This window comes from Pleurodeles waltl, chromosome 10 (genome assembly GCF_031143425.1).
Source record: "Pleurodeles waltl isolate 20211129_DDA chromosome 10, aPleWal1.hap1.20221129, whole genome shotgun sequence".
Taxonomy (NCBI): domain Eukaryota; kingdom Metazoa; phylum Chordata; class Amphibia; order Caudata; family Salamandridae; genus Pleurodeles; species Pleurodeles waltl.
This window is the reverse complement of record NC_090449.1, coordinates 803,660,363-803,678,248: the sequence shown is the minus strand read 5'-3', so window position 1 is coordinate 803,678,248 and position 17,886 is coordinate 803,660,363. Positions and strand designations below refer to the sequence as shown.

At 47.0% G+C, this 17,886-nt stretch overlaps 1 protein-coding gene across 1 annotated transcript in view; it reads left to right on the top strand.

Moving 5' to 3' along the window:
• The window catches only part of DNAH11 (dynein axonemal heavy chain 11), a 2,866,633-nt gene that overhangs the window by 1,910,672 nt on the left and 938,075 nt on the right, over positions 1 to 17,886 (top strand). The window contains exon 56 of the mRNA XM_069211469.1: positions 649 to 882. Coding sequence (XP_069067570.1) covers positions 649 to 882 — 234 coding nt within the window. The remainder of the gene's footprint in view (positions 1 to 648; positions 883 to 17,886) is intronic.

The following is a 17,886-nucleotide window of genomic DNA, read 5'->3' as shown; positions in this document are numbered from 1 at the left end:
TTTACAAATTGATTGATTGATTGATTATATACCTAGTCATATTGCGTGTAATAACTTAGACAAAATTTTGTAATACAGCTTTGTTCTAATCCTGATAGAATACAATAATTGTATTCTGGATGCAGTAAGAGGCACATGATCTTGAAATTTGGTTGCGAATATTTATGCGGCTTGTTTCTGATCAGCAAGTGTAAGAGTCTAACCAGGCAGTTATATGACAGTTTCTGCCATATTGCTCCAAATAACTGATTAACCTGTCTAATCACAGAGTAGATGTTACATTGATCTTTCAAACATATATATCCAATCTACCCTATACCATCCAACCTATGACAACTTCATCAAAACCATAACATTGAGCTTTTGGGCTGTAAGGATGTACTCTACCTCATCTACTACAAACGTTGTTTGATGCCACTTACACCAGTTAGTAGGCTCCAGGAACATTGCGTCTTAGCATGTAATGAGATGTACCACATTTGCATGCTCGTTGCAAGACCATTGATGATCTTTATTTAATACAGGCTGTTTTGTATCTGTTTCTACCTATTACATATTGTATGGACTGTAAAAACTGCCAGGCCGGTGTGTTGTGAAACTGTTTTTTCAATACACTTCATGTGTTTCTTTTCTGTGGATGTTTTGCAGCCATCTCTTTGGGACTCCGTTAGCCTGTTCATGGCATATGTTCACACCAGTGTCAACGTAACTAGTGCCAAATATCTCCAGAATGAGAAAAGATACAACTACACCACACCAAAAAGTTTCCTGGAACAAATCACACTCTACAAGAGCTTGCTGGGGAAAAAGCGGAAGCAGCTGTCACAGAGAATGGAGCATTTAGTAAACGGCATTCAGAAACTGAAAACAACCGCTTCACAGGTGAACGCACATTTATGTTGGTATTGCTTGAAGATTGATGGGTCATGATATAATGTCATGACTGTTTTGGAAGGTGGAGTTGCACCCTTGACGCAAGCTTTTGATTGACTCTTAAAGTGCAGCCAATGCTGTACAGCTTCTGACACCAGTGTTTCATCCTTGGCAGCTTATCAGAAAGCCATAACTTCTCTTGGTGGGGTACATGACCTGCCGCTCAATTTATGTGGATTAATGCCCAACAGCTAACTCCAGGCCCTGAAAGCCATCCACTAGCTCTCTTGGGAAGCAGGGGCTTGTATACCAGTACAGAGTTGCACACTGTTCACAAGCCTGTTCCAGTCACCCCCAGCTAGTGCATAATGGTAGTTGCAGTATTTCTTTCTTGAGTCTTACAGTGCAGGCAATGTAGGACAGTCTTCAACACCAGTTTTTGACCTTATGGATTCATCTGAAAGGCATATAGTTATTTTGGGTCAGCTTGAGCTATTGGTCAGCAAAGGTAAACACAGTGGTTTTGACTGTCTTGCTCTTCATTTACCATGATGCATTGCTTAGGGTTGTCTCGAAGAGGCTTGCAAACAGTGTGCAACTCCACCTAAAGTCATGATATTTTTACTAATACTATACCAAATGAATAGATCAACCCAATCAATGTATCAACCATATTCATCACTTTGACTCACCTTTGCTTCACTGAGCAGATTTGCTATTCAGGTCGTGGCAATTTGGGCGGTAGTGAAAGGTGGAGCTAATGTGGGGTCAAGTTAATAGACGATGTAATGGTCAATTAAAAACACTTGTCTGGTACAATGCTGTTTAGCTATTGAGAGTGCAACAGTATCATAACTGTCATAGTTCTTCAGTAAATCTGTGAATGGCTATTTCAATAGCACCTGGTACTTGGGAGTATTTCACTGCATGACCATGCCACTCTAGTCCCCCCCCTCCATTTTTAAAATCAGAAATCACATATTTAGTGACTTGAGCTTTTTCATGAAATCCCATCATTACTTTTCAACCTACGTCTTAAGTCGTTAGCTCTCAGGTAAACCATAGCAGATTAAACAAATTATAACCTGATACTCTTACTGGTAGAGCCCTATGTGACTTCCCAAGCTGAGAGGTGCCCCCCCCTGCTTAACCCTGTTGACTGGTAGACTTAATTCTTTCGTTATGGCTCTGGAAACACTGCAATTCCTGTAGTCTACCAGGGTGAATGTGGCTACCATGTTCAAGCATGTCAGTGAGCTTCACCTAAGAAGCAGCTCCCGTGGCGGACCATTCAAGAGCATGAGGATTCACATTTTTGTAGTAACCCTCGTTTCTTTGAACCACATTAATAGTCACCTCTGTGAGAACAGTGACCATCTAGCATGGACTCTACCATTTGAACAAGGATGGTAATTCCTCATAACAGAATATAAATTCTCACATGGTGCTGTTTCTAGTTTAGTTCATTAAGTACCATTTTTCCAAACTATAATTATTTGTTGGATGGGTTACCGTACCTCTGCCTGTCCCTGGACCATATTGATGTGATGTCCGCATACTTGGTTTCCTGAAAAGCAGATAACACATACTTTAGAAAGGCCTGTGCAGACCTGTCATTTTACTTGAAAAATTCACAGATTTATGTGAAATATGCAGTTACACTTCACACAATATTCTTATGCAGGAGACTGGTTAGAGCAGAAAATGTCTAGTTTATTTTCAAATCGGTCCCATTGCTGGTATTTCGCATGACTTTTCGATACAAAGGTTATGCTTTTATGTTTAGTTTTCACATGCGGTCTTAAAGAAATTGGTTTCACAAAATTCCACATCATTTTGCCAAATTTTCACCAAAATTTGTGAAATTTCATGAATCAAGCTTTTGTAATAGTACTTTCTTTTAGCATTTGGCACTTTCAACCAGTTCAGCCATTTTAGTGAAATCTGCCTAAACGTTCTGGTGTGGAAGCCAAGAGCAGCTGTTTAAAATTGTTTAACTATTCATTTTTTGTGCCATGATAGAAGAGTAAAAGAGTCCTCTGTGCAGGCTTTTGAAGCGGGATCAATCCTACAGGTTTTTTTTGTTAGAGAAAATGGGGGCGAGCAAGATTACAATTTTCAGGACTACCACAAATCCTAAGAGCATTAGAGATATCCAGCTGCAAAACCAGCCAACACCATCTTTGCACCCAATCTAGCCAGGACACGGCTGACCTAAGGAATTCACTCTATCATTCCTCTCAGTAGAAATGGAGCACCTTTGTCAAACTAACAAGTACCACATAGTGTCTAAAACTAGAAAGCCTTTTGTCCCACAATTGTTTTCACGTGTCTAACCTAACTACTGCCACAGTTTAGTATTTGTTCAAATTCCTTCCAAAAGGTATTTGTGTTGTGGGATGTGTTCAAATGTCTCTCAACATAGACATGTGGCTGCAGTCCAACACACCCCACAATTACAAGCTCGTATATGTTCCCCAGCTGTGCTGCATGTGATTGCGATATGGACGTAGATTGGCAGAGGCCGCCCCCACAGGGGGCATCAGGGGCCGGTGCATTAACCACCGCCGGGGACCCGGAAATTACATTTCCAAGCCGCCTCAGCAGCAAAACAACAAAGGACATCCGGCATCCCCCTCAAGGGAGAGGGAGGATACCACAAGGACATTGGGCCAATGTGGGCCCAGCAAGGGCAAGAAAACTTACAAACGCTCCAATGGGTAGACACCGCCCCACCCTCTGCTTGGGAGGGTGGACTGAAAAGATTCTGCTGCCCAAGCAGAAATTACTTTGTGGGCCACGACGGACAGCGCGCAGGATGTCGAGAGCTGCAGCAATGGGGCCTCCTCAATGGCATCCCCCACGTGGTCTGGAATATCGTGGAGTATTTGAAGAAGTGGGGTAAGTTTGACCTTCTCTTCTTGTGGGTGACTAGTCTTGTTCAGTGTTTGATTTTCAAGCAAGGTTTATTGCAAGTTACGTCTGCGCTGCGCAAGTAACATTGATAAAATGAAAACATTGAGCCGTCTTCAGCCAAATAAATTTGGTTGCATTGATACTGCTTTTCAGGTTGTGTAGGCTTGCATAGGTGGTTTCTGTGCAGAGAGTTGCAGCGGTTGACCAGTGGTTGCGGAGTGCTGAGGTTGAGCTGAACACTGAATGCACTGCTGTTTGTCCAGGTTGTGGGGCTGTAGTGGACCTCCAGCGGACGCGAAGCCGCCAGAGAGGAGTAGATTTGCATAAAACTCCTAGTGCATGGTTTCTGCGGGTGAAAGAGGTCCGTGCAGGTCTCGTGTGGCCCCCGAGGCTCTCGCATCTGCAGTTTCAGGTAGGCGGGCGGGGCCATGGCATGACGTGCGTGTATTTTGCAAAATAAAAATAAAAAAAGGGGGAATAGAGGCAGCAGGATTTCATGGGCAGGCCAGCCGGTTGTTTGGGGCCAACTCCACAGGGCTGGATCTCTTGTTGGGCTGTATGGTTGGGGTGCACGGACATTTGGTTGTCAGCTGCCCTGGTGACAGGGCTTTTGCTGCCGAAGGAGACTTGAATGACTTGGAGTCCGCACGGGGGGCTCCGGGTTGCCCCCCAGACTCCCTGTGTGCCGCTCGCAGCAGAGGCCCCCTTTTTTGCACAGGGAGTTTTTTTATTTATTTATTTTTTTATTCATCAGGTGCAACTTTGCATTACATATATATATATATATATAAATCCAACTTTCATTATTGCCTACATTACTGTTTTGACATATTAACTTATAACGTACAATTACATTTTTCATATTCAAAATTGAATTGCTTACTCTCCTTCCTCAACTGCCCTACCCTCTGCCTAATCTTCCACCGAATTACTCATTTTGGCTCAAATCACATGATATCTTTTCATGGCTCCTATCCGCTGAGCATACAACTTTTCTCTAACCCTTATAGATTCCATTTTCCCCTCCCATAGTGCGTATGTTGGGGGACTAGTGATTTCCATGCCTGCAGGATAAGTGATAAAGCTATCACCGTAGCTGCAAATAGCATCTGTCTGGATGTATTAGAAAGATTAATATTCTGCGTCATGCCCAATAGCGCAACCAAAGGGCTAGGATTGATCACATGGCCTATCCAGGAGCTTAACCTCTGAAACATCTGCTCCCAGTACCTTGCCAAAGATATGCAGCTAAAACACATATGCATCCAATCCCCCTGGGAAGTTTGACAACGTGGGTAGGAGCCTGATGTCTCAGGATGCATATCTCTTACTACAGCGGGGGTATAATACAACAACCACCTAGAAAATAAAGTAATCTTTTTGAATTTGGCCCCTCTAGGGGCCAGATGTAGCAAAGGGTTTTACGCATTTTGTGTCTATGGGAAAATTTGTTGGTACATATGGCCCTAAGTGCTTTGTGCGACACCTTGTTGTGTTTTCTCTAATGCTGTATCTTACATCCTTCCATATTGGTTATTCGCACCAAAAGTTGGACGATTATCTTGGTTGCCCCTGCATCCTGAAGTAGTTTATACCATTTCCCAATACTTGGTTGGTTATCATAGAAGACCTGAGTGATGGGTTTATTTGCGCAGTTCAATGGTTGTCGCACTAGATCCACAGAGTGTTGAATTTGACAATATGAAAATTGTACGTTTTCTGGATGATTGCTTGCTCTCATTACACACTGTGCCCATGTTTTCAAGCGATCCACTAAGTAAAAGTCCTCTAAGGTCTTAAAACCCAGCTCTTCCCATTGCAGTATAGTGCTTTGGCTTAATTCTACTCCTAAACACCCAATGTCCCTTTCTCGGAGGAATGAAAATGCCTCATCAATTTGATATTTACGCCTTAACTTTGATATAATTGTTTGAGTCATAACTGGTAATTTATACCTGACCCTTTTTGGTAGGCGAGGAAATTTAAAAAAATGCGAAAGACTGACATTCATTTCTAACATCAGATTGAGATAAAAATTACATTTTGGCTTTTGTGCTACTCTCGACACCCAATCAATTACAGCTGCTTCGTAGTAAGCTACCATACTGGGGAGAGCTAACCCTCCGTCTTCCACTGACAAAGATAACTTGGCCAATTGGAGCCTGGGCTTCTTGTGATTCCAGATAAATTGGCTAATTAATACGTCTAAGTTATCAAAAAACTTTTTCGGAACTTGCAGAATCACACTTGAAAAGACAAATAGCAGTAGCGGAAGGATCGTCATTTTGACCACAGCAGACCTTCCTATAATAGACATGAGAGTCTCCTGCCATTTAAGTAACAATGCTTGTATTTTTTTTTTTAGAACATTCATGTGATTCAGTTGAAACAAATCTGCCGAACTCGGAGATACGTATATACCAAGATATCTAATGGGATGCGAGCCTGAAGACGCAACACGAATACCTTGCGGCAGGACCGACATCCCTGCATTATACAACAAAGCCTCTGATTTAGATTGATTAATTTTGTAGCCCCCTAGCTCGGAGAATGCCCTAATTTTTGCAAATGATCCATCGATATTCTGTTGTTCCACACTAAGATATAAGATCATATCGTCTGCAAATAGTTTTACTTTGGGAGCATGAGGTAGAGGGGTTAGAATATTTAAGTCCTGTCGAATCGCTGCAGCTAACGGCTCAATGAAAAGTGCAAACAAAACTGGAGAGAGAGGGCAATCCTGTCACGTGCCTCGCGTAATTTGTACTGATCCTACTGTCTGGGCATTGACTGAAATTATTGCTTGAGCCCCTGTATAGAGAGTCTGTATAATCTGAATAAATTTCCCAGGAAAACCTGCATCTAGCCTAGGTAGAAGTATTGTATCTAGATATTTTTGGATTTGTAAATCATTTACATGTTTTTCCTCTATATATAGCTTAACGTAGTGTGAGAGAAATACTTTTTCAATCTCCTTAGAATGCATGACCATCCTACCCTGCTCTTCATCGAAGATGGCTTTTACTAAGTTAATACTGTCACGCTTTTTGATCGACCAAGCAAGAAATCTACTGGCATGCTCACTTTCTTCATATTGACGTTGATAACTAGTATGTCTATTAAGTATTTCCTTAGAAAAAAATACATGTCTTAGATTAGCCTGGGCCCTTGCCAACCCTTGTAGTCTCCGGACTAGAAAATAGTTGCTTTTTTCTTAATGCCTGTTCTAGCTCATTTTGCAGTTTAGAGCTCTTTTCGCGAGCTGTTCTACCTAGATGGGCTTTGAATGGGATAGCCTCCCCTCGTATAAAGGCCTTGACTGCCCACCCAAATATAAAAAACAGGGGCGGATCCCTTATTTATCTCCAAAAAATTTGTTACTAATACTTTGAGGTTAGTTACCCAGTCTTCATCTGCCAAAAGCGACCTATCAAGGCGCCATTGTGAATGACGATGCTGATTAGCCGAATCCTTGAAGTCATCAAAATCGATCCAAGGGACTGAATGGTCTGAGAAAGAGTTTACGAGTATTCCTGTTCGATGATATTTTAATCTAAATGAGACCAGAATAAAATCAATTCTTGATGCCGTAATATACATTTGAGACTAACACGTGTACTCTTTAACATACAGATGGTCAGCTCGCCACGCATCTACTAAACCTAACTCTTGCATCAGTTTTGCCAGAAATTGAGACGTTTTTGGTTTCTTCTGTGCTTTATTCTTACGTGATGAGTCCCACAAAGTATTTGGCATAACATTAAAGTGCCCTCCTATTATAAAATACCCTTGAAGAAGGGAAAGATGCATACATAGTGTCTGCATTGGCTTTATATCATCCTCTATCGGACCATAATAGTTTATGAAATGGGCTACCTTATCTACTATTGTTGTGGAGACTACTTCCATCCCGTCTGTGGGTCTCGAAGCACCCTATTTATTTTCCCTACGAATCTCCTGGAGAACAAGATTGCCACGCCTCATACTGTGGAATACACTGAAGCATAAAAAGAATTGGCAATGTATGGCGGAAGTCTAGGTAGCTTAGTATTAAGCTTTAAATGTGTCTCCTGTACAAGAAGCACTTGAACCTGTGCTGTTTCCAGCCAACTAAGCGCAGCACATAATTTCACATTGTTATTGGCCCCATTCAAATTACATGAGGCTACTCTTAATTTAGATTCCATCCTTACACAAAATGTTATTCCTTCCTGCTAAATCCCATCGCCCTCGTACTACTAGTTTAACTAAACTTTTGTCTTGTGTTTTTTCTTCAGGCAAGCAATTAAGTTGGGTGACTAGCACTTGCATTTTTTGTTCTAACTCCCCTTTGAACCCCCCCATTCCCCCTTTGAAACTCTCCCCCTCCCTTCACCTCCCTACCCCGACAGATCCAACCCGTCATGAATCCATCGGACAGTGCACCAACCCCCTCCCTGTACCCAAAAAAACAACATTGGGGTGCATTGACGTGGCACCGGTAGAGCCTTCGCCTCAAAAAGAGCAGCAAGGCGGAGGAACCACACTGACACCGGCATACAAATGCTAATCGTCCAATCGGAAAAAAAATACCTTGAACGGCTCTGCCACTTTCCCCCACCCTCTCCCCTCTCCCCTTGCCCCTCCCCCTCTGTACATTTCACATGGCAGGTACGGGGTCTCAGCTGCTCGGTTCAGTACGGCACGATCATCAGCGCATCTCGTCCGCTCGCCATTGCTGCTCCAGGCAGAAGCTCTTAGTCACGGAGCATGACGGGAGCTCCACGTGCTTTTGCACAGAGAGTTGTTGGTGGAGTGCTCTGTCTGGCGGTTGGTCCTGTGTGTTGTGGCACGAGTGCAAGTTGGTGGTTTGGACGCCATACACCCTATGCGTGTTGGGAACATCGTAAGAATAAACAAAGAAATGTTTAGGTAACAACTAAACTTTCAAAAAACAAATCACCATAGAGAAGACTGTGTGGTATGCAAATTACCGTGCATACTGGAAAAAATAAACCTGTTTGGGCTATAGGCAGCCATGTTGCAATAAGGCCATGTTAAAGGGTGGCATTGTCAAGACTTTACTGGAGAAGTTTTTGAGTTCTGCGCACTTTGTAAAGTTGTGCAAGAAGGAGGGGTTGTGGGGGCCGGCTGGGAGGCAAGTGCAAACCAGGTTTGGTAAACACGAGAAGCGCGCCCCTCTAGGTTTCTCACATCCCGGGCCCCCTCTCCCCAGCTTAACAGGGATTTTTGATTAAGTTGGTAGTCAAGCGAGTTGTTTTTGGTGAATTCTATTTCTATGGGGTTACACACTGATAAGTCCAATAATTGACCCTGTTACGTAGCAGCCTTCTTGTGTAAGGACTGTCTCTAGTGAAAGACGTGAGTTGTGCGTGAAGGGTGGCAGTAGTGCTATTTGAAAATAAAAATGGGCCGGAGCCCAAAGCCCTCTGCTGAACACACGGCTGCTGAAATTAAATGTGTGAACACAGACAACTGAGGCAGCGGAATCCTCAACCCATCTTGGGCCTTATTCAATCCTGTTAAAACCACTCCTTGCACCTCAAGCTCACTCTTGCAGCTTTCTGCTTTCTCTCATTGTGATGCCTCTTCATTTGCTTTTCCACCGACCGTCCCATGTTTCTTTTCCCCACAGTAAATGCTTGAGGCAGAAAAATAAGTGCCGCCCCTCAAAATAAGGGACATTGCTCCCCAACGGAAACAACAGGCACAAGTTAAGCACTGGGTGCTAGGGACTGTGGGCACAAGCAGTTCCGGTCAATGAAATTGCTTGAAGATCTTGTTATATTTAAATACAGTCAGCAGACTAATACCTCTGGACATTTCCAAAGAAAAAAGGTGAATGTTGCCTGACCAAAAAAAAAAAATGCAATTTCGATTAATTGGGGGCCTTTTTGATTGGAGTATTGCTCTGTGTGGTTTAATGTCATGCCCCCTGGTCAGGAAATCACATACAATTTAATATTTCTGACTTTTTGGTGGAAGTTGTATTTTGAGAACACCAAAAAAAAAACTGCTTTTGTAGTGCCCGTGCAAAATATTCAGTAGAGTGTTTATTGTTTCCATTATAAACGTGTTAGACGCTGGCAAGTTTTGAGTGTACTTTGTCGGCAGAAAAGAAGGAGTACACGCAGAAAGGGCCTTGTGATAATTTAACAGTATTTAATTTTCATGCCATAAAACCAGAACATCACCAAAAGAACAAAAGGCAGCAGAAGTGATTTCACGCACCATTTAACCCACAAATTTAGTACAAGAATGGCCCCTTTGCCACAACATTCAATTTACTGCTCATGGGCTCCAGTAAACGTTGAACTTCGGTACGACGGTCCAGGATAGGGCAAAGGAAACTAAAGGGGGATTTAGGGTTAGCAGAGGCTACTCTTTACTGACGCCAGTGCATGAAACCGAAACTGCAAGAACACCAGGCATATTTATTGCAACAATAAGGTTACTATTGGCCCCCTCAAACATGCTAACAGGTGTTGCTCACATGGTTTGGGCAAGGTAGTTTGGTAGGTGGTTTTCAGGGTAGCTTGCAGTCCAGCTGGTTTTCAAAGGTTTAATATTAGATGTTAAGCAGTGATGGGCAAGCTATTTGGAAGGCTGACCCATTTAAAAAAAAAAAAAAAAGACTCAAGTGAAATTTAACAGGGTGAAACTCATTAATGGTACACAGCCATGGGAGTACCTAATAGGCATCGAGTTTAGTATTTGACCTTGCACGATTTATAATAACCTCACCTTTTGAATTAAAGATGGCATTGCGTATTTAGAGCTTTACGTTCCAGGACCTGGCATGCACCAAGCTGCATGTCAAGGAGAAGGGCTCCCCCTGGGGGGTCAGAAGCCCACACTGTCTTAAAAAAAAAAAAAAAACACACCATGACTACCGGTGTTTGAGGCGCAAGAGTGGGTGCGTGCTTCCAGGCGGCTGGCCCGCATTGGCCTTGACAAAGAAATCCTTGGATAGTTGGTACAGAGATGAGGGCGAGCGGGCATGTGCCAAATGGGGCATCTACAGGCGGAGGCAAGAGCAGCATCATCAGGTCTCTAGAGGGTGCCTCGGGGGACTGGGGCATGCACCCTGGATATAGCGGCATGATGTTATGCATGTCTCACAAGGCTCCTGTGTTAGCGGCATTTAAGAATGAAGGCTGCTCTGGGGTAACCTGATACATACATCCCGATAATAAGTCTGAGCAACACATTCGACAGACCGGCGTCCTCGTGAGGGCCATCATCTATTTATTAGGTCCTTTGGAGGATGCCAAAGGGGGTACATCATACGGTGCAGGATAGCTAAGGGCGTAAACTTGACAACAGTAATGCATGGTCCTTTGGAGGATGCCAAAGGGGGTACCTAGGGAAGGTCGCTTCCCCTGCTGCTGCAGCTCCACCTGCCCAGGCTCCTGACACCTCCCAGAAAGTCCAGCTAAAACCGTAAGCCCCTCCCCACCGCCCAGCCCCTCGCCCAGCCCCACGCTACTCACCTCTCTATCCCTGAACTTCTGTCTTCTGCCTTCCGCTCTCTCCTCCAACCTTTCTCCGCACCTCTGCTGTCCATTTCCCTTCGCTTTCTCCTCCTTCTGGTAGCCATCTTCCTCTGCTCTCTGCTCCTCTCCTGCAGCCCACTTGCTGCAGGTTCTGCTCTTCCTCTGTGCCCTGCTCCTCTTCCTCACCGCTTTCTCTTCCTGCATTGCTCTTCATCTGTGTTCTTCATTTCTCCTCTGCAACCCGTCCTGCGTGTTCTTTCTTCATCTGTGTTCTTCATTTCTCCTCTTCCTCACCGCGTTCTCTTTTGCTTTGCTCTTCATCTGTGTTCTTCATTTCTCCTCTTCCTCACCGCGTTCTCTTCCTGCTTTGCTCTTCATCTGTGTTCTTCATTTCTCCTCTGCACCCCGTCCTGTGTGTTCTTTCTTCATCTGTGTTCTTCATTTCTCCTCTTCCTCACCGCGTTCTCTTCCTGCTTTGCTCTTCATCTCTGTTCTTCATTTCTCCTCTGCACCCCATCCTGCTTGTTCTTTCTTCATCTGTGTTCTTCATTTCTCCTCTTCCTCACCGCGTTCTCTTCCTGCTTTGCTCTTCATCTGTGTTCTTCATTTCTCCTCTTCCTCACCGCGTTCTCTTCCTGCTTTGCTCTTCATCTGTGTTCTTCATTTCTCCTCTGCACCCCGTCCTGCGTGTTCTTTCTTCATCTGTGTTCTTCATTTTTCCTCTTCCGCACCGCGTTCTCTTCCTGCTTTGCTCTTCATCTGTGTTCTTCATTTCTCCTCTGCACCCCGTCCTGCGTGTTCTTTCTTCATCTGTGTTCTTCATTTCTCCTCTTCCTCACCGCGTTCTCTTCCTGCTATGCTCTTCATCTGTGTTCTTCATTTCTCCTCTTCCTCACTGCGTTCTCTTCCTGCTTTGCTCTTCATCTGTGTTCTTCATTTCTCCTCTGCACCCCGTCCTGCGTGTTCTTTCTTCATCTGTGTTCTTCGTTTCTCCTCTTCCTCACCGCGTTCTCTTCCTGCTTTGCTCTTCATCTGTGTTCTTCATTTCTCCTCTTCCTCACCGCGCTCTCTTCCTGCTTTGCTCTTCATCTGTGTTCTTCATTTCTCCTCTGCACCCCGTCCTGCGTGTTCTTTCTTCATCTGTGTTCTTCATTTCTCCTCTGCACCCCGTCCTGCGTGTTCTTTCTTCATCTGTGTTCTTCATTTCTCCTCTGCACCCCGTCCTGCGTGTTCTTTCTTCATCTGTGTTCTTCATTTCTCCTCTTCCTCACCGCGTCCTCTTCCTGCTTTGCTCTTCATCTGTGTTCTTCATTTCTCCTCTGCACCCCATCCTGCTTGTTCTTTCTTCATCTGTGTTCTTCATTTCTCCTCTTCCTCACCGCGTTCTCTTCCTGCTTTGCTCTTCATCTGTGTTCTTCATTTCTCCTCTTCATCACCGCGTCCTCTTCCTGCTTTGCTCTTCATCTGTGTTCTTCATTTCTCCTCTGCACCCCGTCCTGCGTGTTCTTTCTTCATCTGTGTTCTTCATTTCTCCTCTGCACCCCGTCCTGCATGTTCTTTCTTCATCTGTGTTCTTCATTTCTCCTCTGCACCCCGTCCTGCGTGTTTTCTTCATCTGTGTTCTTCATTTCTCCTCTTCCTCACCGCGTTCTCTTCCTGCTTTGCTCTTCATCTGTGTTCTTCATTTCTCCTCTTCCTCACCGCGTTCTCTTCCTGCTTTGCTCTTCATCTGTGTTCTTCATTTCTCCTCTGCACCCAGTCCTGCGTGTTCTTTCTTCTTCTGTACTCTTCTCCTCCTCTGCACCCCGTCCTGCTTGTTCTTTCTTCTTTTGTACTCTTCTCTGCGTGTTCCTTCTCTTCTTCTGTGGCCTTCTCCTCATCTTCTGGACTCTTCCCTCCTCCTCTTCTCTGGTCTCTCCTCTTCTTCTTGACTCTTCTCTCCTCCTCTTCTGTGGACTCCCCTCTTCTTCTTGACTCTTCCCTCCTTCCTCTTCTACTCCTCTTCTTCTTGACTCTCCTCTCCTCCTCTTCTGTGGACTCCCCTCTTCTTCTTGACTCTTCCCTCCTTCCTCTTCTACTCTTCTTCTTCTTGACTCTTCTCTCCTTCCTCTTCTACTCCTTTCTTCTTCTTCCTGACCCCTCTCCTCCTCTGTAATCCCCCCTCCCCTATCTTTTTTTTTCCCTTCCCCTCAACTTGACCCCCCCGCCCTCTGCTTTCCCGCCGTCACCTCCCACTCGGCCCCGCCCCCCTGCTCCCATTTGTCGCCCCCCCTCCCACATCCCGCCCCCAGTTGACCCCTCATCCCCTCTCCTCCCTCTTATGGCGGCCGTCTGCGCCCGTCCGCACCTGGACCGCGCCCAGCGCCATGACCCCTGGCCCCCAGCACTCCCAAACCCCGCATCACCTCTACGACCCCACCTCGCTCCACGCGCTCAACCCAGGATGCTCCAGAACATGCTTCCAAGCCAACCCTAAACACACCCATGGACCTTTCGCATGCACCACCTGCAAACTCACCTTCCACCGCGACTGCACCCCGCCCGGCCGCCCACGCGCCAATAACTACCTCAAATGCATCCTCATCAACGCACGCTCTGTCCACAAGCACGCCATTGAACTATGGGACCTTCACCTTCATCACTGAGACCTGGATGAACGCCTCCTCGGCCCCCGACATCGCCATAGCCATCCCTGACAGATACAAGATCACCAGGAGAGACCGCACCAACCAAGTCGGTGGAGGAATCACCATTGTTTTCAAGGACTCCATCAGCGTCACCACCTCCACCGAAGACACCCCCCTCGCCGCCGAACACATGCACTTCCAGATCCACACCGACCCCAGGACCACCCTCAGAGGAACTCTCATCTACAGACCCCCTGGACCACGCGCCCTCTTCAGCGAATCCATCGCTGACTTCATCTCCCGCACGCCCTTGCCTCGCCAGACTACATCCTCCTCGGTGACCTCAACTTCCACCTGGAGCAGAACAACGACCCCAACACCACCACCCTGCTCGACAACCTCGACAACCTCGGTCTCAAGCAACTGGTGAACACCCCCAACCACATCGCCGGACACACGCTCGACCCCATCTTCTCCGCCAGCAACCATGTATCCTTCAGCCACTCCTCCGTAATACACTGGACTGACCACAGATGTGTCCACTTCTCCTTCAGACGCAAGACTCTCCACCTCTGCACACAACCCATCCCACGCAGACATTGGAACAAAATCCCCACGGAACAGCTTCTCTCCACTCTCAGCGACAACCAACCCACCCTCTCCACCGACCCCTAGGACGCAGCCCTCAGCCTCACTCATTGGATCACCAACTGCGCAGACTACCTCGCACCCCTCAAAGGCCTCCCAAGACAGACCAGCACCAGGAAATCTCAATGGTTCACAGACACCCTAAAGGAATCCCAAAAAAACTGCCGTACCCTCGAGAAAGCCTGGCGCAAGGACCACACCGCAGAAAACATGTCTGCCCTCAAAAACGCCACCCGCGAACACCATCAGCTGATCCGCGCCACCAAAAGAACTTCCTTCACAGACAGACTGGACAAGAACACTCACAACAGCAAAGAACTCTTCAACATCGTCAAAGAGCTCTCCAATCCTAACGCCAACTCCAACTCCATCACGCCCTCACAAGACCTCTGCAACTCCCTCCCTACCTTCTTCCATCGTAAGATCACCGACCTACACGACAGCTTCGGACACCAGACCCAGCCAACCACCACAGAACCTACAACCCCAACCATCACCCTCAACACCTGGACTCACATCAGCGCGGAGGAGACCAAAGCTACCATGAACTCCATCCACTCCGGTGCCCCCTAGGACCCCTGCCCACACTTCATCTTCAACAAAGCCGACGACATCATCGCGCTGCATCTCCAGACCATCATCAACTGCTCGTTTGCTTCTGCCACCTTCCCCCAGAGCTGGAAACATGCGGAAGTCAACGCCCTACTGAAGAAACCTACGGCGGACCCCAACGACCTGAAGAACTTCCGCCCCATCTCGCTCCTCCCCTTCCCTGCCAAAGTCATCGAGAAGACCGTCAACAAGCAACTGACCAACTTCCTTGAAGACAACAACCTACTCGACCCCTCTCAGTCCGGATTCCGAGCCAACCACAGCACAGAAACCGCCCTCATCTCAGTCACACACAACATCAGAACTCTGTTGGACAACGGAGAAACAGTCGCCCTCATCCTCCTCGACCTCTCGGCTGCCTTCGACACCGTCTGCCACCGAACCCTAACATCCCGCCTGCGCTCCACCGGTATCCAAGGACTGGCCCTGGACTGGATCACCTCTTTCCTCTCCAACCACTCCCAAAGAGTCTACCTCCCTCCATTCCGCTCAGACCCCACCGAGATCATCTGCGGCGTCCCACAAGGCTCCTCGCTCAGCCCGACTCTCTTCAATGTCTACATGAGCCCCCTCGCTGACATCGTACACAAACACAACATCATCATCACCTCCTACGCCGACGACACTCAGCTGATACTTTCCCTCACCAAGGACCCCACTGGCGCCAAGACCAACCTGCAAGATGGAATGAAAGACATCACAGAATGGATGAAACTCAGCCGTCTGAAACTGAACTCAGAAAAAACGGAAGTCCTCATCCTCGGAAACACCCCGTCCGCCTGGGATGACTCGTGGTGGCCCACGGCCCTAGGCACCGCACCAACCCCCTCAGACCACACACACAACCTCGGTTTCATCCTGGACCTGCTTCTCACCATGACCAAACAAGTCAACGCCGTATCATCTTCCTGCTTCCTCACTCTCCGCATGCTCCGAAAGATCTTCCGCTGGATCCCCGCCGACACCAGAAAAACTGTGACCCACGCCCTCGTCACAAGCCGCCTGTACTACGGAAACACCCTATATGCAGGAACCACCGCTAAACTCCAGAAACATCTGCAGGGAATACAAAATGCCCCCGCCCGCCTCGTCCTAGACATACCCCTCAACAGCCACATCTCCGCCCACCTGAGACACCTGCACTGGCTTCCCGTCAACAAAAGGATCACCTTCCGGCTCCTCACCCACGCACACAAAGCCCTCCACAACAAGGGACCCGAATACCTCAACCGTCGCCTCAGTTTCTACATGCCCACCTGTCAACTTCGCTCCGCCAACCTCGCACTCGCCGCCGTCCCTCGCATCCGCCGCACCACGGCAGGTGGGAAATCCTTCTCCTACCTGGCAGCCAAGACATGGAACTCCCTCCCCGCCAACCTCAGGACCACCCAGGACCACCCTGCATTCCGGAGGCAGCTCAAAACCTGGCTCTTCGAGCAGCAGTAACCCCCTCCCCCTAGCGCCTTGAGACCCTCACAGGTGAGTATCGCGCTTTATAAATGTTTTGATTTGATTTGATCATACGGTGCAGGATAGCTAAGGGCTTAAACGTGAAAACAGTAATGCATGGTTTAATAGTGGCAAGGAACAGGTCAAGGAAAGCTACAAGTTTGCAAGGTATACCTCCAGCCACACTTTCTCAGCAAGGGAAGCCTGCATGCACACAAGATACCCTAGAGAAGTTAAATGGACACAAAACAAAGGTACTCACTCATGAGGGCCGTTAGAGGTGTCCATTTAGTTTGCCAATGGTGTGCTAATTCACATGTAAATAATAAGTGTCTGTGTCCCTCCCTCCATGTTTCCTTTCATGTACTGTATCTTCGAGCGGAGATGACACACTGAAGGACCAAAGAGGATCTGGTCGGTCCAGCACAGATCCGTGTGGACAGAACAGACTGCAGCGGGTGCAATGGGGAAAAATCCAGAGGAAGCACAACTCATGTCAACCTCCCACAGCCACAGCAGATTGCTAACCCAGCGCTCGTTTTATTGAAGGGCATTTCCATGATAAACGGTAACTGCTGACAACTCATTGCAACAACCTCTAATGAGGCCAGGAATTTAAAAAAAAAAAAAAAAAAAAAAGAAAAAACCCTGCCCCAAGGATCCAGGAGGCATGCGTTATTCGAAGCCGAACACAGCACATTCGGGCTGCATCCGTGAAGAATAAAGATGGGTGAAAGGCTGTCACAAGGACGGTGCAGCAAAATCGGTGGTCCTTGGGAGGCCTGACGGCCGGGACACTGAGGCGCTCTGGTGAAGATCTGAAAGGTAACCGAGGGCGGCACTAAAGAGATGAGAAGGAGCAAAACCCAAAGAACGAAAGGGGGAGCCGCCTGGGGACATAAGCCCCTCAGGCGGCGTGGCGGAAAAAGGGGCACGTTGGTTGGTAAAGAAGGCACACCGGTGGGCCGGAGAAAGGATACTTCCCTGGGGATGCCTTACGGCAGGGTAAGTAGGCCTGTGGGGGAGTAAGCGGAGCACGGCACTCGCGGCCCAGACCCGACGGTTGGCAGGGTACAAAATGGACAGACAAGGTAACAAGTTGAGCCTAACAGCACTAAGAGGCTACCCCCCTCACGATCAGAGTAAAGAACCAACAAAAATAGATATCCCCAAAAAGCCGCATGGAGGAGATGACCTCAACAACAATAGGTGTCAGAATTATGACAAGCAAATTACAATGACTTGATTGATTTATAACAGAGAGG